Source organism: Neomonachus schauinslandi, chromosome 10 (genome assembly GCF_002201575.2).
Source record: "Neomonachus schauinslandi chromosome 10, ASM220157v2, whole genome shotgun sequence".
Lineage (NCBI taxonomy): Eukaryota > Metazoa > Chordata > Mammalia > Carnivora > Phocidae > Neomonachus > Neomonachus schauinslandi.
The window spans coordinates 137,267,116-137,291,380 of NC_058412.1; the positions used below are offsets into that span (position 1 = coordinate 137,267,116).

General features: G+C 55.7%; 1 protein-coding gene across 1 annotated transcript in view; it reads right to left on the reverse strand.

The window, feature by feature from the left end:
• Positions 1 to 4,103: 4,103 nt before the first annotated feature.
• The window catches only part of DIDO1 (death inducer-obliterator 1), a 31,935-nt gene continuing 11,773 nt past the window's right edge, over positions 4,104 to 24,265 (reverse strand). The window contains exons 6-15 of the mRNA XM_021677863.1: positions 19,767 to 20,229; positions 19,492 to 19,651; positions 18,408 to 18,524; positions 18,178 to 18,282; positions 17,807 to 17,942; positions 16,866 to 17,388; positions 16,299 to 16,452; positions 15,496 to 15,585; positions 14,455 to 14,650; positions 4,104 to 7,226 (exon numbers count right to left, since the gene is read on the reverse strand). Of these exons, the coding sequence (XP_021533538.1) occupies positions 4,162 to 7,226; positions 14,455 to 14,650; positions 15,496 to 15,585; positions 16,299 to 16,452; positions 16,866 to 17,388; positions 17,807 to 17,942; positions 18,178 to 18,282; positions 18,408 to 18,524; positions 19,492 to 19,651; positions 19,767 to 20,229 (5,009 nt within the window). The 3' untranslated portion in view covers positions 4,104 to 4,161. The remainder of the gene's footprint in view (positions 7,227 to 14,454; positions 14,651 to 15,495; positions 15,586 to 16,298; positions 16,453 to 16,865; positions 17,389 to 17,806; positions 17,943 to 18,177; positions 18,283 to 18,407; positions 18,525 to 19,491; positions 19,652 to 19,766; positions 20,230 to 24,265) is intronic.

Genomic DNA, 24,265 nt, shown 5'->3' on the forward strand with positions numbered 1-24,265 from the left:
AGGCAGATGCTTCACCGACTGAGCCACCCAGGCGCCCCTGCTTACAGATTTTTGTGTGTGCACAGATCCTCTTCTGTTTAGGGCCGTTTCCCAACCTTTGAACACTGGTGACTCCCGGAGAAACCCTTCCAGACTTATGTTCCTCAACTCCCTTCCTCTGCTAGGACATTTTACTGCCTCTGATGGGCCATATGTGTGTGTGTGTGTGTGTGCTGGGCCCTTTGGAAGGCCACATACCATTGCAATAGCTATGATCGGTACCCCCAGAACCAACTCTGGCCCCCTTGCGGGTGACCTTGCCCTGTGGCTAATGCATGCTTTGGGGGGAAGTGTCTAGTGGGGCGAATGAAGTCACTGGTCAGAAACTGTCAAGTCTCGCAGGGGCGGGCGTGGTTGCACCTGCCCTTCCTACTGGTGGTGCGTGAAGGTGCCAGGGTCCTGACATGCCGTGCTGACCCACACTGTGTCCGCGGTGGCTCAATCCCTCCTCTGTTTTTGCCGGCAGTCCCGGATTTGTTCCCTTGGAGCTAGGGGTGGCCGTGCGACACGGCGCGAGCAACAAGATCTAACCAGAAGTTGCGAACAGGGAGCCGATGGGGCAGGTATGCCCTGAGAGGCTCTATTCCTCCTGCTGGCTTCCTCCTAGAACAGGGAGGGGATGATGTGCTGCCCACGGGGGCAGCCTTCTTGCAGCCCTGAGGACAAAGGGACCGGCTGAGGACAGGCTGTCAGTGACACTGAGGCCACTCTACCCCTTGGGACTGCCTGCCTCCAGGTTCCCGTGAGGCATAAGACAAAACTCTGTAGAATCTCTGTTCATTGGCGTTTCCTAAATGTATTTCCCTGGTGATAGAGCCCTGAGCATCAGCAACGCAAGCACAGAAAAAAGGGGCCAGAAATACCATTAGGAATGCCTGTTTCCGGGCCACGGCTTTTGCCCCCAGGGCGGTTGGGGGGCAGCGGGGCAGATCTTGGTTTGCTGAATATGCTGCTTTCATTTCCTGTTCCCCTGGGTGGACACTCAGGACCCCACGGACCTGCAGGGAGCATTCATCCTCTGCAAACTAGAAGGATGTGAACCCTTCGAACAATGCGAAAAACACGAATAGCGCTTTTAATACTTGATGCCTTTGGGAATCGCCCAGGATAAAACAAATGAAAAAAAGACACAAGAATGTAATAGAATCCCAGTTTTGTGAAAGAAAAATAGAGGGGAAGAAGATTCAGGGAAAATAGGCAAATGTTACCAGCAGTTACTGCTGGGTGTCGTGTCACGGGGCGTCTTGGTGCTCCTGTCTTCCCCCCAGGGTCCGATGGTGAGCGCCTACCGCATTGTCCCAAGGAGACCCAGCAGTCGGGGCCCGTCCCTGCCTCCCCTCCGAGGGGCCCCCGTCGGGCTTGCCCACAGGGGCGCGTGCTTCTCTCCGCCTCCCGCACAGTCCCCACAGCTGCACCCCCCACCCGGCCCTGCCTCTAGGTGGGTCCCTGGGCTAGCGGGTGTGTGGTGGAGCTGGGGAGCGTGCCAGCCCCTTCCAGCTTTCTGGGGAACAGGCTCCTTTCATGCTCCCTCATGGCTACCTCTACGCAGCGCAGCCTGGCCGGTGAAGGTGAGGTGATGCGTTTTAAAGTCTGTCATTGCCGCTGGCACCCCCGCCAGGCCCCGCAGCTCGAGTCCCAGGGACTGCCCTGCCTGGCCATGTCCTCAAGCTGGACTCCTCACTAGTCGGGTTTCTGGAGAGCCACACACAGCTCGGGGCGCCCTGGATTGTGGGCAACATTGGCTAAATGGGGTCACAGGTTGGAGGGGTGATGGCGTGACAGGTGGCAGGGTGAGGACAGCGCTGCCTGGTGCCGCAGGAAGGTTTCATGGAGCCTCTGAAAGACAGGCTTTGGGATGAACACAAACAAAGCCAAGCATCTGAGGAGCAGACGATGGACTGAGGATTTTAACGTAGGGCCCAGTTCCCTGACATTTTGGGGAAACCCCTCTGATGGCAGTCTGCAGGCCTGAGGGCTCACGAGTCTGGGAGCTGGGCGCCATGCTCAGCACTCCTTAGCGTCTGTCCTGCACAGCTGGGGTCTTCCGACCTGCAGGGCCTGGGCAGCCAGCAGCTCTCCGTAGAGCGGCCCCCCACCCCCACGGTCAGGGCTGGCCCCTCAGGGTGCCCCGCAAATGAGCAGGCTCCACAGGCTTTTGTTGGCTGCGTGCTCCGCTGGGACGGGGGCCTGTCGTGCCGGAAGGGATGTCTTCGCTTCTGCACGCAGCGGAGTTAGGGGTGCACAAGCTGAGGAGGGGGAGTTCGGGCAAGGGGTCACCAGGTTGAGGGCAGTTATGGGTAGCGGTGACTAGCCCCAGGCCCATGCTGTGCCTACGCTCTAGCCATGGCCACGTGTCGGTTCTCCTCGGCCTGAAGGCACCGCATCAGCCTACCGGCCACGGCCACGGCCACACTGTCCGCCCCACCACGTGCTCCCTGAGCAGCACCAGGCACTGGGGGGCGCGTCTAGCCACACACGGAGGAGACAGAGCAGTAGGGCGGGTCACCCAACCCGAGGCCGAGTGGGGGGCCCCCCGTCCAGCCCCAAAGTCCCAACAGGGAAAAGCGACAGCACACGAGGGACAGAAAACCTTCTGTAGACGTTTATTCTACTTCAAGTAACAAAACCTATGGAGTTGCATGTTTTAATGTACAGTGATATCATACTTTGCAATATAAAATACAATTTACAGAAATTTCTATCAAGTAAACCTAAAGAAACACACTTGATTTTTACATTTGTGTATTTAAATTAGAAAAATTTGTTTTACATGTAAAAAACCCTTCACATCATATTAGATGTTGGAACTTGACGCCACTTCAATGTAATTTAACCTACTGACGCTTGGTCTGGAACCAGTCACACCGAATCACCAAGTTCTCCGTGTTCGTTGGTATCATTTGAACGTTTGTGCTAGAAAGTGAAAAATCTGTAGTGATGTACAATGGAATAGACTCCAAAGAATGAATGAAATTCTCTAATTTTACACTTGCAAAAGTAAGTTTATGAAAATATAAAAAAATTATGAAAGTGTATTTGTACAGTCAAATAAATTAGCAAGGTTTTCTCTATTTCCCTCTTTGGAAGTACTTGAAAATACGCGACCAGGAGCGGGACGCCGTTTGGGTCAACAGCGTCCCGGTTTGTTGTTCTCGAGCTAGAGCTGCTGTCACTGTTTTCTGTCTCAGACTTCACACAAACACTGTTCCATTTTCAATGACAGACTTTAAAACGCATCACCGGCCAGGGCGACGGTCTGGGGCGGGGGCACTTTCCCTGGGCCACAGGAAGGACTGTGGGGATGGCTGAGTTTCACAAACAAAAATGCTCCTGATTATTCAAATCAAAGTCACCCCCCACCCCCGTTTTAAAGTACACTTAATTGGCTTCTTTTCTCACTTTCTTTAAGCTGGTAAAGGTTACACCTTTCTCAATAAATTGCTATTTAAAAAATGCAACAGTTTCTACTCGGACAGATGTAGCTTTTAATCCTGTTTTTGAGAAAAAAAACCATGTAAGGTGATATACGAAAAGTGAGCAAAACTAAGAAATGTTTTGTTTCCTGGTTAAAATTTGTAATTCACATTTCCTCGTGACAAAAGAAAAACGCGTTTGTAAAAGCTCTTTCTCCCCATCCCCGGGAGGAGCGGAAGGCCTTCTCCCCGCCGCCGCCCGCCTGCGCGTGGCCGCGCCCGCCCGTTGCCGCAGCTTTTCAGAAACAGAGATACAGAGATGTCAGTAAAGGTACGGCTCTAAGGTCCACGGAAATTCCCTTAAAATTTACTCTGGTCAAGTTACTGGAAAAGATAACTTTATAATCTGAAAAAGCAATATGCTTCTGTAGACACTTTCCCATTTCAGTAATTTTAAATGGAAATACTGAGTTCTTATTTTTTTTAAAAAGCATCAGAATTGTAAAGATGTGAAATTTTGTAAGAAACCACTATACACAAAATTACAGTAACTTTTGAAGTCCAGAATATTCTATCCTGCATCTAAGTTCGCAGCTCTTTGCAAAACCACGTGCTCACCACAGCTGGGGCCGGCTCTCCAGGAGGCCGGCTGCGCACGGGCGGCTGGGGCCGGAGCAGCCGCGGGTCTCGCGAGGTCGGCGGGCGGCCGCTAGGTCTGCGCGGCGGGGGCGGCAGCCCGAGGGGCCTCAGCTCTGGGGTCGCGGGCGCCCTCCTTGCTTTTGCTGCGGTCCTTGCGCTCCTGGCCGTGGTCACGGGTCCGGTCACGGCCGCGCTCCCTGCTGCGAGACCGCTCCCGCTCCCGCCTGCGCTCCCGCTCCCGGTTTCGGCTGCGCTCCCGGCTCCGGCCCCACTCGGCCGCCCGCTCCGGCTCCCGCCCCCGGTCCCTGTCTGCACCGCGCTCCCGACTCCGGTCCCACTCGCGCCCGGGGTCCTTGTCGCGGTGACGGCCCCGCTCGTGGCCCCTTTCCCAGTCCCGCTCCCGGCTCCAACGCCGCCCTCGCTCCCGCCGGCGCTCCTCCAGGGCCCTGCCCGGCCGGTTCTCTGGCAGCGCGGCCTCGGGCTCATCCAGAGGCTTTTCTTTGGGCCCGGCTTCAAACCGCTCCCTCGGCCGCCCTTCAAAGGCCTGGCTTCTGTACTCGTGGCCCTTGCCCTCACGGAAATCGGCCTCAGGGCCCTGTGTGGGCGCCTCTTCCCAGCGCTCCGGCCGGTGCGGCGGCGGGTGGCTGGGCAGCTCTAGCAGCGGCCTGGGGCCCGGCTTCAGCCCCGGCGCCGGCGGGCCCTGGAAGTGGAAGCGGGGGGGTGTGGGCTCGCTCTTCTCGGGAAAGGGCACAGACCCTCTGGGTCCGCCAAACGGAAGGGGTGCTGGCGCCCGGGGGTTGGCAAATCTCGGCGGTGAGCTTACCCTCTGCTCCTCGAACTGCTGAGGCTGGATCCCCCTGGGTCCTGGCATGAAATTTGGTGCTTGGCCTCTGGGTCCTTCAAACTGACCAGGATGCGGCCCCCTTGGGCCCACAAAGTGGCCGGGGGGGGGCCCTCTCTGACCGCCAAACTGGGAGGGAGGGGGACCCCCTCGGGGCCCTTTAAACTGTGACAGCAGAGGCCTTCTCTGGCCTCCAAACTGGAAAGGCGCCGTGCTCCTACTCCCCATGAACTGGGCTTGTTCTGGCCCCTCAAACTGAGGGGCAGGGCCGGCCATCTCATCGTATGGGCTGTCCTGGAATTCCCTTGTCTCCCCGTGGGGGTCCTTCCGCTCTTCAAATTGGGGCGGTGCTGCTCCTCTGGGCCCCCCGAGGTGGGAGGGGGAGGGACCCCTGCCGTCCCCGTAGGGAGGGGGCCCGTGTGGCCCTGAGAACAAGGAAGGGATGGGCCCCTTCTGGGCCCCGAATCTGGCCGGCGGAGGCCCCCTTGGCCCATCGCTATTAGAAACGATATTCTCTTCTGAAAACGGAGGGACTGGCCCCCTTGGTCCTGGGAAACTGGGGCCATGAAGCCCCGATGTCCCAAAAGCGCGTGGTGCTGGGTCACGCTGGCCCTGAGATGGGGGCGGAGGGGCCCCTCCTCTCTGTCCAGCTGTGGGGAACGTGGCAGCCCCCTCACCGGGTCTGCACTGTGGCTCTCTGTCTCCTTCGGCTTCAACTGCCGGGTGGTCACCTTTTTCAGCAAACTGAACATTTCTCGGATCCTCGTACTGGGTCAAGCCAACCGATTTTTCCTGAGAGGTACACGCTGGGCCTGAGAAAGGGTCCCTCCCTCCAGGAGAGGGGAAACTCTGCCCGTCGTTCTGCAAAGGGAAGCCAGGCTGAAACGCGGTGCTGGGGGGCGTGGGCAACAGCACCTTGCGGGCAGGTCTGGGCATGCTGCCCGAGCCCGCCGAGGGCGGGCCGCCATCTGCCGGTGGCGGTACGGGGCTCAAGGAGCGCTCGTGGTTGGGGCCGTCCGGCTTGGCTGGCAGGGCAGTCTCTGCACCCTCTTCCCGGGCTGTGGGGGGCCTCGAGCCAGCTTCGCTCTCGCAGTGATCCGCGGCCAGCCGCCGGGCCTGCCGGGGGTCCCGACTCTGCCGCGGGTCGCAGCCGGGGCCGGCGGCTGGAGGGGCACCAGGGAGCGCAGCGGGGCGGCTGGCGGCCTGCTGCTCTTGCGGAAACAGCTCGGCCTGGGGCAGGGAGGACTTTGGGGGTGGCGACATGAGTGCCTCGGCCACGGAGAAGTGCGCCATGGAGGCCCCCACGGCGGCCCTCTGCTGCCGTAGCGCGGCTTCCTGCTCCTCCACCTGCCTCTTCTGCTCCTCAATCTGCTTGTTGAGCTCTTCTATCATCTTCTGCTGCTCCACCAGGGAGGGGGCCGCTCCGGGGGCCGAGGGCTCACCAGGCCTCTCCGTGGCGCCGCCCTTCCCGTCCGCACACATCCTGTTGGGCAGGTCGTCGATGGCCACTTTGGCTTCTTCTAAAATGGTCTCATCTTCTGGGTCATAGGCCACCTCCTCCCGCTCGGCGGTCTCGGGGGCCTTCTCTACATCAGGGCGCCTCCCACGCTCAAGCTGAGTGTCAAAGGCTCTCTCAGGACCGTACTCCTCTTCGGGGTCATACGGTCTGTCGTCTTCCTCGTCCTCCAGAGCTCTGTCTTTTGAGAACTGACCGAACTGCTGGACAATTGGATCTAGTAAAGGCGCCGCGGGCAGCCCGCCGTCGGCCTTGGCTTTGGAGTCTGGGTGGGAGGCTGGGGCGGACTCCATGGGCTCTCTGGCAGGGGGGTCAAATGACTTCTTCTTCCCAAACAGGGTCTGCAGGATGTGCTCCAGGGGCGAGGCTGTTTTCGGGGCGGAGGAATTGGCAGAGGCAGCGGCCGCCGGAACAGCCACTGCAGGGGCTGAGGGGACGCTGCTCGTGGCTCCCGGTTTGAGCGAGGATAGGATCTTCAACACAGAGGACGAGGCTGGCGCAGCAGGAGGCTCCGGCAGCGGAGGCGGCGGTGGAGGAGTCCCTGGGGGTGTGGTGCTGACCGCCATGTCCCCGGAGCCCACCTGGGACTTGGGGGGCTTCCTCTCAGACTGCGGGGCCGCGGGCACTTTGGGATAGACTGGAACCTCTGTTTCTTCTTGGGTCTGAGGGCGGATCCGCTTCTCCTCTACCTTCTCTAATTCTCCAGCATTTGAAGGACGTTTTATTCTCTGACAGATTACTAACCCAAGGATTATGTTGGGCCGTGGTGACTCAAGACCTGAAAAACAAAATATTTGTGCAAATTTTAGAACCTAACTTCAGCCTTTGTTCCTCAGATGCAAACCCTATTAAGGGTTGTAGTGGAAGAAACTCACTGGCAAAGTAAAATCAAGTGTTTGAAGAGTTTACTGCAAGACTGCGGAGCCACGACCACAGAGCCCAGGGCCCAGCTCACGCGTAAATTCACCCGATTGTCACAATTTACGTTATAGATCTGAACACCAGATATACTGCTAAAGCAGCCGCAGGAGAGAGGAGGTGGGGAAGGCCATTATGCAAATATCAACATCTGCTAACCTACAGGGAGTGAGGCAAGGTGCACTAGGAGGGTTTTTCAACAAGATCTTAGCTGTGTTCTTTTATTTGCCTCTTGCTAACACATCAGAAAGGCAATAGCCTGTCCTGTCTTAACTGAGGATTTGCTCTACAGAAATGAAGCTGAAGGTTCGATCAGGGGGCCAGTCCGACAACTTGGTTACGATGCTCACCTCCGCACATGCCATTAAGTAAGTTCACTAGCTGCTGGTGTCCAAGTCGCAGTGAATGGGAAGGACTGTGCTGACTGAAATGGCTAACATAAATGTTCTTCTCGGTTTAGAAAGGCACTCAGTTAACAAGAGCTAAGTAGTGCTCACGGTCTCTGTAAGCACAGGACGGCGCTGAGACACAAGCGCAGGGTGTTCAGGAAACTGGCCACGCGGAAGACCCTGGGGTTTCTGGGCACAGGACAGCTCTTAAACATAATCATTTCTTAAATAAAAAAAGATTATTCCATTCTGAATCGTACATCAGGAGTGTTAATATTTCAATAATGATTCTCCGCCCCACGCTCATAATAAATCCAGAACACCAAAAGAGGAACAAAAAAACCCAAGTCACAAAACAGTAATTTTAGGGAGAAATGATATGCAAAAATTTGTCAATAGCGTTAAGATACTTAAAATCAAATTTTATGAATTCACCTGATACGTTGTTGCTGTAGTATATAGGCATTTATGCTGCCTGTATACAGCTTTCACTTACTGAAAATCAGTAGTTTTCCCATTCTTTTTGGTTTTAAAGATGATCACAAGTCAAAGAGTTGTTTCTGGACACCATTATATAATTCCAAAATGTCTGTTAATCTTCCCAAATTCCAATAGAGCTGGGTTGACAGGCGGAGCACACGAGGGTGGAAGATGGCCCATCCAGCCCCCGAGGAGGAAAATCAGGTATGCCAGAGTGCGGTGGGGAGACGGAGCCTCTGCGCACACAACCTAGTGCTACCCTCCCTCCCCCCATCGGGAAGGGCCTGCTTCACAGGCTCGTGTGTGAGAGCAGGATGCCCATGGACCTAACACACCAGGACCTGAACACCACCTTCATTAGAGACCCGGCTTCCAGAACATTCTCTCCCTGGCCGCCCCCCCCCCCCCCAATGCTGTGTATCCAGGAAAGGAAGAGCCTGGCAAAGGAGGGAATAGAGACTGGAAGGTCAGGCAGCCCACCCTGAGTGTCCTATCCGAATGTTTCTGCTCAGCAGACATGAAGGGTAATCTATCAAGTTCATTCCCTAATTAACATGAGTTAAGGGTATTTTAACTTCGAATGACATCTCTCTTACTCTAACAGCCATTTACTGAACATTTGCTTACTCAGATCCAGTTTTGGGTATGATCAGTTGCTGAAACGGCTCTCTCGTGGCCATTCTGGACCGAGTGTCTGGTGCCTGGCTCTCCCTGAGGAACCTGACACGCGAGCCAAAGTGAAGGAGTGTACTCAGCCGCGTGGGGGGGTGGGTGGGCGGGCGTGAGCAAGGGCTGGGGAGCCTTGTGGAGGGGAAGTCCCCACGACTGCACTCAACGCAGAGGGCTGTGCCCCTCTTAAGGAAAAGCCCAACTCCTGGCGCACCAACGTCAAGGCTTGTGGCTGGGGGTCAAGTCTCAGGTCAGTAAGCTGTGCGTGACGGGCAAGTCACGGTGTTAAACCCAGGAAGACCTGGTCTGGGGTCTGGTGAAGTGTGCCCTTCCAACTAAAACTCCCCGACAGTTTCACGGGCTGACTGGAGAAAACAATCACTACACCCTAACCTCGGCAACGCTCTGTAGGTTCCAACCTCTGCTGTCCTAGTCATCACAGGCAAGATGGTTAAGTTACTCAGTATTTACGTTTGTTTTGACAGCAGCGAGCTCTCTGGACATTGGCATCTAATTAAGTAGCGTTCAACTCTCAACTACCTCATCTGCACAGATCTGTAAGTGATCTAACGAAGTTCCAGACTCATAGTTCCAGTTTTGAATTTCGCCAAGATTTTAAATTTAAACTGGGTGGTCACAAAAATGCATACGTCTGTTTTGAAATAGTCAGATCTTATCATCTGAATTGTGTGTTCATGTTATGGTTGCACAAATATCTGAAGTGTAACTAGCACCTTGGCAATAACTGACATTTGTGGAACAATAAAATTCACCGATCTGTCTCGGGCCTTAGGATCCACCTTTACTGAGATGAGGGTGCGCCCGACTCGACCCTGCCCTCTGCTGCCACAGGGCAGGTGGCAGGCAGGGTGACCTTGGGCAAGAGCAAATGGGTGCCCACACCTGGGGAGGCAGTAGAGGGCCGGCTCTCCTCCAGAACGTCCCACTCCCAGCCAGGGCCCTCTGCAGGCCTGCCCACTGCCAAGTGCTCCCCTGGAGAGGACAGGGTGTCCGAGCAGGTGCAGCAGCGGCCGTGGCCACACCGGCTGCAGCATGGAGACCAAGGGCTCCAGCCCAGGGCACAGGGCTGCTTCTCTGCTTTTGCAAAATTCCTCCCTCTGTCCATCGTTAGAAGCAGAGATGCTTACTTACCCACCGCCCTTTTGAGAGATGTTAAGTTTGTTAATTCATAAAGCCGATGAAAACAAGCAACTAGGGGGGTGGGAGATTGCAACAGGAGCTGCAGCTAGGGGTGCCATTCTCCATTTCCAGAGGAGTGATCACTCGGAACAAGGGTGTCGGCACCCACCCGCTCCGAAATGCCGGAGCAGATGTGTCTTCAGGGGACTGCGTGGGTCGCACAAGCCTCTGTGGTTGTAGGCAGTATGCAGGCATCCCCGAATGTTCTCAGTGGAAGGTCTCTAGCCTCAAGTCTCCACGGCTGGAATCAGACCCGTACAGAAAAAGTGGGCAAACCCAGGGACTGGGGACATCTGCCCCGCCGTGTGCCAACGGACTTCCTGACACCAGACCCGAGCCAGGATTTGTGTTCCTGCGTGTGAGCGGCAGGGAGGCCAGGGAAGGTGAAGGGGCTGGGAGCATGGCCCTGGGCCGCCCCCAAGCACCTCAAGCCTGACACAGCATGGGACAAAACTTTGTTTTAAACTACCTGAAAGCGGACTCCCGAACCCAAAACTACCAAAATGCTCTTACCCCCAAATCTATCTGGCACTCTATTTTTTTTAAAATGAAAACTCTTATAGTCTGAATCCATCAAAACAAAATTTTCACTCCTGCTAAACAGAAACTGTGTGGGAGTTAACAGGCCATAGTTCTGAAGTATGACTTGCCTAGAAAGAGACTTGGCAAATACAGGGGAGACACCATATACCTCCCCCAACCCTGCACCCCCACCGCACACACGCATAACACACACGCACACACACGCACCTCTCCCTCTTTCCAATTTTGAATCCCTAAGACCCGTACAAAGCCACTGGGCCCAGCGCGCGTTTCAGGTAAAAGGAGAGCGTTGTCTGTCTTCGTCCGGGCTACACGCCCAAAGGGGGGGTCGTGTTGGCTTATAAAAAATAAAGGTGGAGACTTTCGTCCTCCATCCCAGTGGACCTGTAACAGGTACCAAGAGCTACCAAATGGTTCAAATTCAAACAAACAGTGACCAGTTTCCATGAAATATTTTTATTGATTTCGAAGAAGAAAGTGGTACATTGAATTCAATACCATACTTGACTTTGAGAACGTGGGCACAGCCATGACTCTTTCTCACACACACACGCACACAGGAAAACTGAGGAGCGCTTACCTGGCAGGACTGCACCTCACAGAAGTTTCCAGCTAGTCAGAAAGCAGTTAGAGTGAATGCAGAAGACGGCACCATGGGTTTATAGGGTTCATGGAAACCGCCCTCCGCACTAAGCACCCGGCAGGCGGACTCCCTGCCCTCCCTCCCCACCCCCCTCCCGTGCGTATCCTGGAAGCCTACCACCACTCCACAGGTGCTCCAGGCTGGAGCCTGCGCCCTACCGAGTCCCTCGGTCCCGGCCTGCCGGGGTCACAGGGGGCCGTAAGATGAACGTCCAACGTCAGCTGGATCAGAAACTCGGGCTTTCCAGGTGTCTTCTGAAACTGTGCCGTCAGGTTATTAAGAATGACACGTGGGACAGAACAAGACAACCTGGTATTTCTAATGGACAAATCCTACAAATTCACACAGACGAAAACGTCCTCAGAGAAGCTGAGCGTGCTCTGGGTGTGTCCTGACATGCTGCGTGGACACCTGGTGTGTGGGCCGAGGAGCGGCCACGTGTGGACACACGCTCCATGTTTACTGTCAGGAGCCCGACGCTGGGGAAACACTCAGCACTGGCCGAGGGGCAGGCGCATGCGGAGTCCCCAGGTTAGGAGCCTTCTGTGTCCTGCTTCTCAAGTGTGGACAGCAGGAGTTTGGGGAGAATCCCACATGGACGACATCTACAGGGCCCGCGAGTCCAGGAGGTGAGGGCACCGGTAGCTTTTCTCCACGAACCGAGCTTCAGGGAGAGCCGGTCACGCCCTTCTGCAACACCCTCCCCGCCTCCTGCTTACACAGCAGGCCCCTCACCCAGACCGGTGGCTTGCCGGAGCCGGAGTCCCGTGTCCGCCGAGGCCTGCGCTTCGTGTGCTGCGCAGAGACCGAGCGTGACAGACGGGGGAGGTGCAGACCCGGGCACAAGCGACTGCGGGGTGTGCGACCTCAGGCAAGCGACAACTGTGGGCAGCGCAGGGGACTCCCCAGGAGAGTGGGCTGTGGTGGGAGTCAAGGGCGCCCCCATCAGGCTTGGGCAGTGCTCGCCGGCTGTTCTGCTGAGGGACGCCACGCTTTCACGGGGGTGCCACGCAGAGACTGACTCTGCGAGGACAGGGACCTCCACGACGGGAGACACACGCCCACGCCCAGCCTTTCACACGCGGCACACACCACGAAACCAGGACACACGGCCAGTTGGATCTAAAGAGCGCCAAGTCACGCTATGGGTACGTGACGCAGGTCAGGCAGAGAACCTGGCCGGGGCTCCAGGTTGTTTACTAGGAAAGTGTATAAAATACACACAGGTCATGATGGCAATAGGGGTATCAGAAGAATAAAAAAATATATGCTAAATACAGTTAAACCTAGAAGTCCCTTAAATTACAAAAAATCTTCAAAAGCTTATGAGCACAATTTCACTGATGACTACGTTTCTAAAGCCCTCCCTCCTGTCCTGTATTTACTGTGGATGGAAGTCTGTGGGTCGTCCGGGTAGCCCTTCGGGTGGTGTTGGAGCTTCAGGAGTGCAGGCGGCCAGTCACCGAGCGTGTCCGGGTGGTCAGTGGCCATCACGCTTAGCGGATCTGGCGCGTGCCACCCACCCCGCCGCCCTCCTTGTCCCTGTGTCACCCTGGAAGTGTCCCTTGCGACCCCCGCCCCTCTGCCAGCTGGGCTCCCCCGCCGCGGCTCTGCTGGAGGGTCTCCTCACCTGTCCACTGCAGGGAGCCTGCTCCTGCCTCCGCATCAAGCCCAGCTCCTTGCAGCCCTGACCCAGTGGGACCTCCACACAGGCCTCCGCTTGCTCCCGACAGTGACGTCTCCGGGAAGCTCACCCCCTGCGGACCTCGCGGCTGGGGCGGCGGGAGGAGCTTTAGCCTGGCTTCAGGGAGGCTGCGGCTCTCAGCCGCGGCTCTGTGAACACCCAGTGTCTGTGTTACCAGGGAACCCTACGCTTCTGCTTACGCTACATCCTCCATACGAGCTTCTATGCTGGTGACTGACTGGAGGCTCTTCACAGGGCCTGGGAGGCCAGCTTCTTCCTCTTCACCCTCGGGGACTCAGGACGGTCATCCGGGCAGCGGGCCAGCACGCTGCACACAGCTGCTCGCCAAGAACCTCCAGCAAGGTTCCTTCTGCCACCCGCTAGGGGGCGTCTCTTCACCCCAAGGGTTCGCGAGGGGACCCCCTCAAGTCCTTTGCTTTTAAACTGTACTCGGCATTAAGGTGACTCGCTGGAGTGTGCTGGCAGCTATCTACCCCCCCAGTTACGGATACCAGCCCACAGCACTGCGGGCCGGCTTCTGACACGTAGGGACCAACCGAGCCCGGCTCAAGCGCTAAGAACACACTCCAGTCGGGACCCGGACGTGCGTGTGGGTGGCGCGCCCTGGCCCGAGCAGCCCTGCTGGGCCCAGCTACGGTTTAGGTGCGGTGAGTACGGCATGCGGCTGCGGCGGGAACACTGGCCGGGACTGGCGACAGGGCCAGGGCCACAGAGGTGCCAGGTCTAGGCAGCGCCAGCAAGGGCCTGGCGTTCAGCCGTGGCTCTAGAACAACAAAGCACCTCGAGAGCGTTCACCGTGCGTTCTCCGGAGTCTCCGTCCTTCGGGGACTTCATGACCAAGGAGACACTTCAATGTGGGCATCTTCTGCCAACTGCGTACTCAGTCACGTGGACTTCTCAGGGCTTAACAGGAGTGGGCCCCTCACACACCATGTCCCCTTTGGAATCACCCTCAACCCCTTGACACATCTGAGCTCTTTTTTTTTTTTTTAAAGAACTAATTTGTAAATAATCTTCTAAAAGCACCGCTTTCTAAGGAATGAACAAACACAGAATAGCTTTCCTGTATCTCTTGCCTGGCATCTGCCCACCCTGGAGCTGCGGGGCAAGCACAAGCATCCCCCAAGCCCGCTGTGAGGATCACCTTCCTGTCCGGCCCTTTTCTGGCCTCCACTGACCTGAGGCCATGACCAGCTGGCTGGACGCTGTGGGATTTTCCCCTCTTCATGTCACTTTTCTAAGACAATTCATGCCAACAGTAAGGGCATTTCTAGCGCCACCCTCCGGTATCCCAGAAGCCGAGCTCTAGAGCTAAACGGGGCTCCATCTGCACTCCTCGTTCCTGCTGCTAGAAAGCCACGGTCTGGGTGAGGTGGCAGATCTGCCCGCGTGGTGTTGGCAGGAAAGGGACGTGTGGGGTCAGGTGTGCACAGTCACCACTCACAAAGTTGGCGCTTACCTGGTCCCTCAAAGGGCAAGAGTTTGGATGGAATGGGGTCCTTAGCACTCAGTGGGATCAGGTAGAGGTCCTTGACGTGCCTGCTGTTATTAGCTACAACGCCAAAGCGGCCACGGCTGCTGAAATAGGAGTAGAGAGAGATATAGGCCACCTCCTCCTCCTCAGTCGCGGGGTGGAATCGGATCAAACACAGCTCCTGCAGCACAGAGACAGGGCGAGAGAGCGTTGGCCTGCGGCTGCTCGGAGCAGGCATCCGCGCTCAGCTTCCATCTAAACCTCAAAGGCCGTCTGAAACGAGAGAAACGAGCGCTTCTCGGCCCGGTCCCCACAGTCCTGCCGTCACCCGGCGCATCAGGATGATGGAGTGGGAGGGACAGCAGGGGCCCCAGCATCGGGCTGCTGGACTCAAACCCTGGTTTCGGCGGCAATCTCCTGAAGACCACTTCTACTCCTAGCCCCGCTATTCCCGAAACAGCCCTTCCTGTGTGTCCCTGGACCACATGTCATCCGCTGCGGTGCTGGCCTAGAGCAGAGTCTGACGCGGACTGTGAGGACAGTGGTCCCGATCACCTGGCTGTGTGACCTACACAAGAGCCGAGTGCGGCTCCATAATGGGAAGGCTCAACGAGACCAGAGGGTCTGAGCCCCACGTGCGCCTGAGGAAAACCGCAGCCCTTCCCCATGCATGCATGCCCAGCTGTGGCTGCAACTCCGGGGCTCAGAGCCTCCAGACCCAGGGCCCGGGCCTTGCGGGAGCCAGGTCACCTTCCGGCACCTGCCAGCTCCCTCAGTCACAGAAACAATGGGGAGACATGGTGCCTGTGTTTCTCATCGACCCTGAACCGCACACATATTCATGTAAATTGTAATAAAACTGCCATTACCGTGTTACCCACACAGTTATCCCGCTATTTTAAACATTTACCTGGCAACATTTAATAACTTATAGGCTGATGTTGCAAGTACTAACCCATCAAGAAAGACTTGCATTTACACAAACGCCTTCCTCCACGGGTGCAGAGATTAGACTATGGCAGGTACCTTAGACACAGAAGATTTGAGTTTGCCGACATAATCCCAAACTGTTCTGGGTGTGATCCTTCCACCAATGTGAATCGTGTCCGGCAGGTCCTAAACAAAACGTACTTTGGGTAAATGACCAGTAAAACTGCAGCACTTTAGACTGACGTAGTAATTTCAAGGCACCAAGCTACCCGAGATTCAAGAAGACCACAACTCCTCCACAGAAAATGGTTAACACCAGCACTAAATATTGGTTGGTTAGCATCCAGGATTACGGGTCCCCAGGCATGAGCACAGCATGATGGCCTTCTGCCAAACGGGAGTATGTTTTGCAGAACATTTCTAGGTTATCTGTTGTGAATGTGTACGCAAAGCAAGGACTCGGACACGATCCGGAAGCGACTTACTTCTGCTCGCTAAGGTTGTGCGTACTAGTGCTGTTCACGCTGATTTTGGGACAGTGAAGAGCTGTGGTGTGTCCACACCAAGACAGTCACACGTGCCTTGCCCCGCCTTCAGCCAGCAATGCACACACACTGGCTCAATGCCCTCACTGAACAGAGGGAGGAGGAAAACGACCCAAGCTTTTTCATAAATGTTGGGACACTTCTCATTTGAATTTCTACCAGTGTCCAAACCGCTTAACCTGCTGACTCATGATAGCAGGTTCTACGGTGCCTTCAGAGTGCGCATGCATCCGGACCCTCTGCTGGAAGGCTGCCACACACCTGACCCCGACACTGGGTAGAACAGCTAGCTAAGGAAGACGCACGTGCACACACGTGCGCGCACACACACACGCTCTCACTCTCAGCTCTAACCTCACTGAGATAGTCACAGCACCCCGACACGGGATACGCCTTAGTGACAAATTTCGCTACACTCTGCATGTTAATAAATCCTTTCCAAATGGTGCTGAGTCGAGACAAAAAGAGGGTTGTATCTCCTTCTGGAGGGGACCTTGACTCGGAGAGGCTGTAAAACAAAACCAGAGAAAACAGATCAATCTTACTCTCTGCTCAATTTCCAAAGTATAGAGATTTTATGGAATTATAAAGGCAAGACTAAATTCCTGCAAGTTTTGGTAGCTTTTTCAAATTAGCTACTTCAACCCTAATGCCATGGACATTCTGGTCAAGAAAAAATAAACTGAACAGGCAACAAACCTGAATGACCATAAGACCACATTTCAGTTTTCAAGATGTGTGTTTAAAACAAGGACCAGGCATGCTAAAACCAGGCCTTCTCATGCCCCTGCAAACTATCAGAGTGCGGCTGTACTCCGGGTGGCTCGGAGCCGAACGGCAGGACCCCCCCACCGCCCATTCCTTCGGCTGACCCACGGGAAATGGAACCCATGGCCTGTTCGTGTGGCACATGTAACGCACCTGACGCGCGGCGGCGCCACCGGCAGGAGGTATCTGGGCTCAGGGGACGAGGACGGCTTAGCTAGTATGGACTTGGGCACCGTCACCGAGGTCACAGTGGGCTTCAGGACGTCTTGTCGGGGTTCCGCTGGGTGGGCACCATCTGGGCGGGCTGCTGCGGGGGCCGTGACCGTACACGACCCGCTAGACGCAGTCCTGGGGTCTCGGCCGGACACCGTGACCGTGGTGAGCACCGGGCCCCCACATGTCACTGGGCAGGAGGGGCCTTCCAGGGCGGAGGATTCTGGGTGGCTGTCTCCTGGCGGCACGGGGTAATACTTTCTCTCCGGGTGCGTGTGAGAAGCACTTTCTAGGTCTGGCTCAGAGGCATTTTCGGGCAGAGTTTCTGGTATCGCTTCATCAGCTGAGCTAAGAACTGGCTCAGAGAGAGAGGTCTCATACTTGGATTTTGACTCTTCCTTCTTAGAAGCTGACAACTTTTGTTTTTTTGGAGCTGGCTCATCTTCTGATGAGGGAACCTGACCTGAAGAACATGAGGAAGGCCTTCCTGAGAAATCCCACACATTCAAGAGCACAGCTTGCTCCCAAGTAAATAATTTCTTATAAGAATTAAAAAATGCAACATTTTAAGATTTTATTTACTTGAGAAAGTGAGCGAGCGAGGGAGAGAGAGCAGAAGCGGAGGGAGAGGCAGAGGGAGAAGCAGGCTTCCCGCGGAGCAGGGAGCCTGAGGTGGGGCTCGATCCCGGGACCCCGGGACCACAACCTGAGCCGCAGGCAGACACTGAACCGACCGAACCACCCAGGCGCCCCAGAAGCAACATTATAGAGACTAACACCATACACTTCAGAAAGGACGATCACGATTAGGAGGATCGGTGACTGAGGCAAAAGGAAACGAAGCCTCAGCTCCGAAGGTTCGTGCCCCAGACTGCGCTCACCTGTGCAGATTTTGCAGTTGAGATCAAACAGATGAGCCCGGTGCTGACCCGTGGTGTCCTTCAGCATACTGCTGAAGACGTCCAGGAGGGGTGCGGTGCTCTTCTCCGGCATGGCCCGCACCAACTCCTGCTGCTCCTGCAGGGCGAAGAGGGGACAGCTGAGCAGGTCACGCATCCCTCCGTCTCCACGGCAACAGCACAGAAGCTGCCCGGGCTAGGAACAGCCACTGGCACAAAGACGAGGAAGAGGGCCGCTGCATACAGCGCCTGTCACAAGCTCAGGGTCTTGCCCGATAACTCAGAGACCTAAGTACCCTGGGAAGATTACTTTCATTCCATTCTCGTTTGTTCCCCAAGTCCCCAAGGCTTACGTCGGAGTCGGACACGGGTGGAGAGTCCTCCATGTCGGGCACAGGGTCCTGTTTAGTGGCGGTCTTCTTGTTCTCACTGTGCAGCTTATTTCTGGACTCCATCACCTGAGACGAAAAGGACACAGAGCATGAAACCTTGTTCAGGGGGCCTTGCTCGTGCCTCGCCCTTCAGCTGACACCCTGGAGACCCAGAAGGCCCAGCACCGAGCGCCACCCCCCATGGCACTCACGGGCTTGGTTGGCCGCTCCCTCCACGTGGACAGCTCTTTAGACACCAGCTCTTCCGGCTTCATTCTCACAAGTTTTGCCAAAGAGATTTCCTCACGCAGAACACGATGGAAGAGCCCCTATAAACACACATCTTTAGCTCGCTTGCTCAGAAACACTTGGGTGTCTGCCTCTAAGACACCAGAGAGAATACAAGAAAACCACAGCAGCGTGAGAAGCCTCCACCAGAAGCCCAGCGGCAGCGGACGGAAGCCTGACACACAGGACCGAGCCCAGCAGGGGCCAGACACCGCCAGCACGAGTCGGCTAGCTGCCCTCGTGCACCACGCTGCACCGACTCTGCCAAAAAGACCTCAGAGAGAACAGAATCAGCTCAAAAAGGTACAGAGTTAGGAATAAAGGTAGCAAGAAATAGCTTCTTCCACAAGGTTACCATGATGAGACAGGAAGTGAGACTCTGCTTCGCAGCACATGGAAGAGTTCGTGAGGCCGTCGGACAGGAGGCCCGAAGACGGCGAGCCCCGGAGGGCGAGAGGCAGGGGACCCACACCAGGCAAGTGGCTAATGCTTTCCCAGGAACTCTCCTTTCAACCCCACTGGATGCGCACTGCCCACCCACGGCTGCTGGGAGGACTCAGGCCCTCCCACCATGCGAGCACACAGCACCTGCCCAAGTGGGGAGCACCGCAGGGCATGTTCAAGACCACTCATCGTTGCTCTAAGGAAGCCCCGATCGGGGGGCTCGCTCAACTGAGGGGATGGTAAGAAGGCTGAAAAGGCTGTCTGAAGCCCAAATACAGAGATACTCATACGCTTAAGAATCTGGATGTTACTTTGGAGCCAAGGAAATGTTACAAACGTAACTTCACAGCCATGTTTAGGAGAGAAGCAGCTGGTGAGACCAGGCCGGGCCTGAGAGTGTGTGTGCGAACCCGCACCCCGAGCCCAGGGAAGGTGTGATGGCGACCCTCTGGCTTGCACTGCAAGGACGAGAACTTCCAGATGCCGTGTCCAGATGAACGCTGTGAGGTGTGCCTGGGAGACCCCGAGAGCTGGCAAGCCCCGCTCTGGGCCGCCTGCACACACCTGGTTTTTGGGGTCCTTGAGGTTGAACATGATGCTGCGGTATTTGCTCTTGTAGCGGTTATCTGTGACTTGGAACAGGTTAAACATCTCCTTCTCAATGTGGAGGGCGATTTTTCCTACTTCACTTTCTGTCATGATTAAGTCATCGCTGTCGTTGACTCTAGAAGGAACAAGAAGAGGCCACATGAACCACTGCGCCCGCATGGGCCTTAAAGCGTGACAGTCACAAAATGATCACACTCAACCACTTTAGGAAATCAAGAAGAACAGCCCACCTTTTCCACAAAATCTCCTTCAAGGAGCGTCTGATATTTTGCCGAATTTGCGAATTTGGCTGTGACAGGGCGGGGTTCGAGGTCCCCAGGCGTCCTGGGGCTGGAGAAGCCAAGGGCACAGAGGCAGCCGCTGGCTTCCGGATGGCCCCCGCCAACGCGGCCGAGCTGGGTAGCTTTTTGGAAGCAGCTGTGGCAGCCCCAGGCGCCAGCGCTGCTTGCTTGGCGGCAGGAGCGCCGGCCGAGGGGGTGGCCGAGAGCCAGGGCCGCTTGGGTCCAGGGCCCTTGAAACCCGAGGGCGACTTCTTGATGGCCACTTTGGCTGCCGCTGCGTTTGCGAAGGGTGGAGACTTCTTTGGAAGGAGATTTCTGGGCAGAGGTTGTCTGCTGCCTGCCGAGGGGCCCGCAGGGGCCATTTTCTTAGGAGCCGTGGTCCTCTCCTCCGCCCGCCTATCCTCCTTCGTGGCTGCAAAAAAGATGCGCACACGCTTAGTGAGGCCACATTACTGTGGGAGAGCAACTTAAAATAATTAACTATTAAGTCCAGGAAAAAAGTGCTACAATGAAGGGTTGCCACCAATATGGGTGACCGTGACCACACCTTATTTCAGAAAAATATGCTTTGCTATACGTTATTATGTTAAACCTTTTACTTCAAGCAACAAACCCTAGTCATGACAAGCTTAATTTAAATCATGAACACAGCTTAAAAGCCGAAAGGCAAACTGCGCATCAATAAAATGATGTGGAAGAGCACTTTAAGATTTCAAGTGTCAGTTTTTGTAAACACGAATTGAGGAAATCTCAGGACAAGTCAGACAGACACATTCCCCTTAAATGGACGTTCAGCTGCCCCCTGCCCATTCTTGGGGCTTCGGGAGGGCGGACCACAGGGCCTGGGGCAGCATGCAGGTGCTCTTTGCTGTCTGTATCAAAGTCAAGTGGAAATGAGGACGTGGATAAAGAGGGAAAGCAGATGGGGATTTGCAGCACAGGGAAGGTCAGTCACTTGACACTCAGAGAGGCTGTGTGACTGGCGGCCCCAAGGATAGCCCTCTGCTTGGACCCCATTTTGGGCAGAACAATAAATTAGTGTTTTTGGTCTAAACGAGGACTGCAGTAGAAAGCTACGTAAGTCAAAACCCCTCAACCTGCACAAAAATCTTTGTGATGCCGGTACTTTTTCTCCAGAGAGAGGATGTAAAGGACTAATTATACCCATACTGTATCAGACCATCTCCATCAAGGTCTCAGGCGAGCAAGACAACGGCTGGGGGCCAGTGCTGCGGCCCCTTGGCCCCAGGGCCAGCGGGGCCTCCAGGGGCAGAGCCGGCCAGGGAGCCGTGGCATCTGTGCACACAGCAAGGCCACAGACGGCCAAGGCTCCACACCCTGCAGAGGGACAGAGCGAACCGGAACAGCGGGCACAGTAAGCAGGCCAGGACACCCCGTGGGGACGCGTCTAGGGTGGCAGTCAAGTCCCCGGAAGGACCCCCGGACGAACTCCGTCCCCCAGGACAGGCTTCTCTCAGACTCTGTACTGGGGAGCCTCCCAAACACCAAAACAAGGAGCTTCAACACATGCTCCGGCGATCTTTCGGGTTTTCCCAGGGATTAAAAATCATTCACTCAGTCACCAGTCACTGTTCGAACGAACGAGGGAGAGGTCTCAAATCTGAGGGAAAAGAGGAGATCCTACCCACAGAAGCCCAACCCAATGAACAGTGTCTCCGAGGCCACCACGGGTCCTTGGCCATCTTGGCAGAGGGCCAGAGCCACTGCTCAAGGTCGTCCCTCCTCGAGCAGCCGGGGAGGCCAGCGCTGCAATGGGAGCTAAAGGCCCTGGAACCTCAACTTTTCCCCACTTTCAGGAGAAACACAACTTCCTCATTTTACGAAGTTTCCAACAACGGCACTCCCACATGGATCCCACCTAGGGACAGTGCTCTGAGTACTTTGCTACCAGGCGCCAATTAGGACTTTAAATCCTGAATCTTCGGCCCACAAAGCCCTCCGACTTCATGCGTCCCGCCCGCCCCTGCCCAAGGTGGCCTGTCCTCCGGAACCTGGGCCTTGCCGGCAGCCTCAGGCCCTCCGCCCCCGGAGCAGCTGGCTCCTGCACCACATCCACTCTGCTCCCCATCACCCGTGCCCATGGTCACCGGGGGCCACACCTCTCAACGTCCTGTGTCCCTGGGAGCTGGAGTTTTAAAGAAAGCATGTGACAAAGCAATGAGGACGTCTCAGAGTAAACAATAGGCACGCGGCAGGACTGCGGCAAACAGGTTCCCCCCGAGTACCTCATCATGTTGCGTGTTTAAGCCTTAGGCTACGGTACCATACCCCAGCATTTAGAAACCACTTTTTACCAGCTCAGATTTGGCTGCAAGGTCCACCTTGCCTGGGGGATGGCTAGTTTGGGGTTAAATCAAACAGATGGCAGTCCCTTTTCTTGAGGAAGCCGGGGCTGGGAGGGACAGGTGGCACGGCAGGGACAAGGGGCCAGGATGGCAAGGCCCACGGCACGCGGACCTCGAGCAGCCACTGTGAAAAGTGAGGCCCAGAACCAGTTCAGTCCCTGCCCTTCTTGAAGACCAACTCTGCTGAGTGTACTTTAAGAGCACACTTAAAAAGCCGGCCTAAGGCACTTCAGAAACCCCAGTGAGGCTGGTCATGTACAAGACACCTGTGTCCATGACACCAGACATTTAAGTGGCTGCAGACGAAAAATTTAACTTTAAAAGCACTTACTGCAAGGTGTCCCGATCAGAATCTAAGATCAATACTGCCACTGGTCTAACCAGTATTTCCCCATTCAGCAAAAAGCCAAGTCAAGATTATTTTTAGGACATTCCCAAAATACGTGACTGAAGTGACGTTTTATCCACGAATGGTTTAATGGTAAATAAACACAATCTATTTAAAAAGTACAGGATGGCTTTCCTTGACCATCACATTGCTATCTTACAGAACTAATTGCTACTAGTTATAGTCAACTTCTGTTATCCCTTACCTGCACTTTGGGAAGTACATAAATGGGCACAATTAGGTAAATAAGCAAATTCTTAGTACAATGCTCTGAGACTGATGGACTCCACCAGCAAGTTGGGACATGACCCTCTTCTACTTTGAAATGTTTCAAATGTGCCAAAGGCCCAATCCGGCAAGTGCTGCAGACACAAGCTGCATTTGGTCCCATCGCAAACCAGAGTTGTGTTAGCTGCTGCCAGTGACCGGTTGGTGGAGCACTGCAATGTCCGCACAGTGAAACACTAGTATTTCTGAGAAGAGTAGACACTGAGTTTGCAAATTCCTCCTCTGAATTGACTGAACGTATTACACCGTGTATAAATTTACACAAGGGCGAGGAATAATCGCGTAACCAGTCTAGAAAAGCACACAAGGGTGTCTTCAGGAGATGGTTGATGCCCCCAGGCACTGCGGGACCCCTCTGGTCAGCAGAGGGGAGGTGCCCGAACGCCCCCAGAACCTGCCCACGGTGCTGAGACAGCCTGCCGGGAGCTGAGCCTAAGCCAGTCCGGCTGCAGAGCCTCCTTCAGCTCCCACACTCTGGGGCCTGCTTGTGGGGAAGGCCAGTGACGCCTGAGCACCAGGCCAGGCAGGACTTAACTTGCTGGGACCTCAGCAGCTACGGGACGAAAAGCTGCCCCTGTGGGTCAGGCCCCTGCCCCAGATGGAGCGGTTTCTGCTGGATCTGGCCGCCTGTCTGTAACGGAGACGAGCTGTTTTGGGTGAAGCCTAGCCCAGAGCGCAGGTTCATGTGTATGCACTCTAATCGGCCGCTTCCCAAGGAGCACGAGACTGGGGCCTTGTCCCAGGGCCAGGCGGTTGTGGTGCTGCAGCATCGCTGGCCACTGGGTGGCACTGGCGGGCCTCCGCGGAGCCGGGAGCCCAGGTCTCCCCCCGAGGAAGTGGCAGCTGCCCAGGTGAGGTTACAGCTCGCACAGCCCAGCAGCCCCAGACGCCCACGTCTAGAGACGGCCCTTTACAGGGACCGGTGAGAAACCCTCAGGGCAGCAGCAAATTGCTCTAAACCTTCTGTGCTCTGGTCCTGCCCAAACTAGTACCAGTTTACCCTAAAAATCCCCAGATGGGTCACACTGGTCTCAGGTGGGCTCACTCAGTGACTGGTTGGAATAGCCAAAAAAAGAACAGTGAATTGGTGTGACAAGGGTTCAGGTATGGGTGTGTCCACGGTGCAGGTGAGTCCCCAAAGGTCCCAACTGAGACACCACACGTGTTCCCTCCCCAGTGGCTCCAAAACTCAGCCCGATTCCCACCACCAGCGACCTCCATGTGCCCCCCACTCCCAGGGGGTCCTAAATGCGCTGGGCAGCCGAGGGCAGGCAGACACTGCCCCACGGTCTCCACCGCAGGAAAGGCAAGGCCGGGGCTCAGAGGGCACACAGTGGGGCGCCGTGCCGTGCGTTCTGGGGCTGGGGAGGCAGTTCTACACTCAGTCAGCGGGACACGTGCACAAC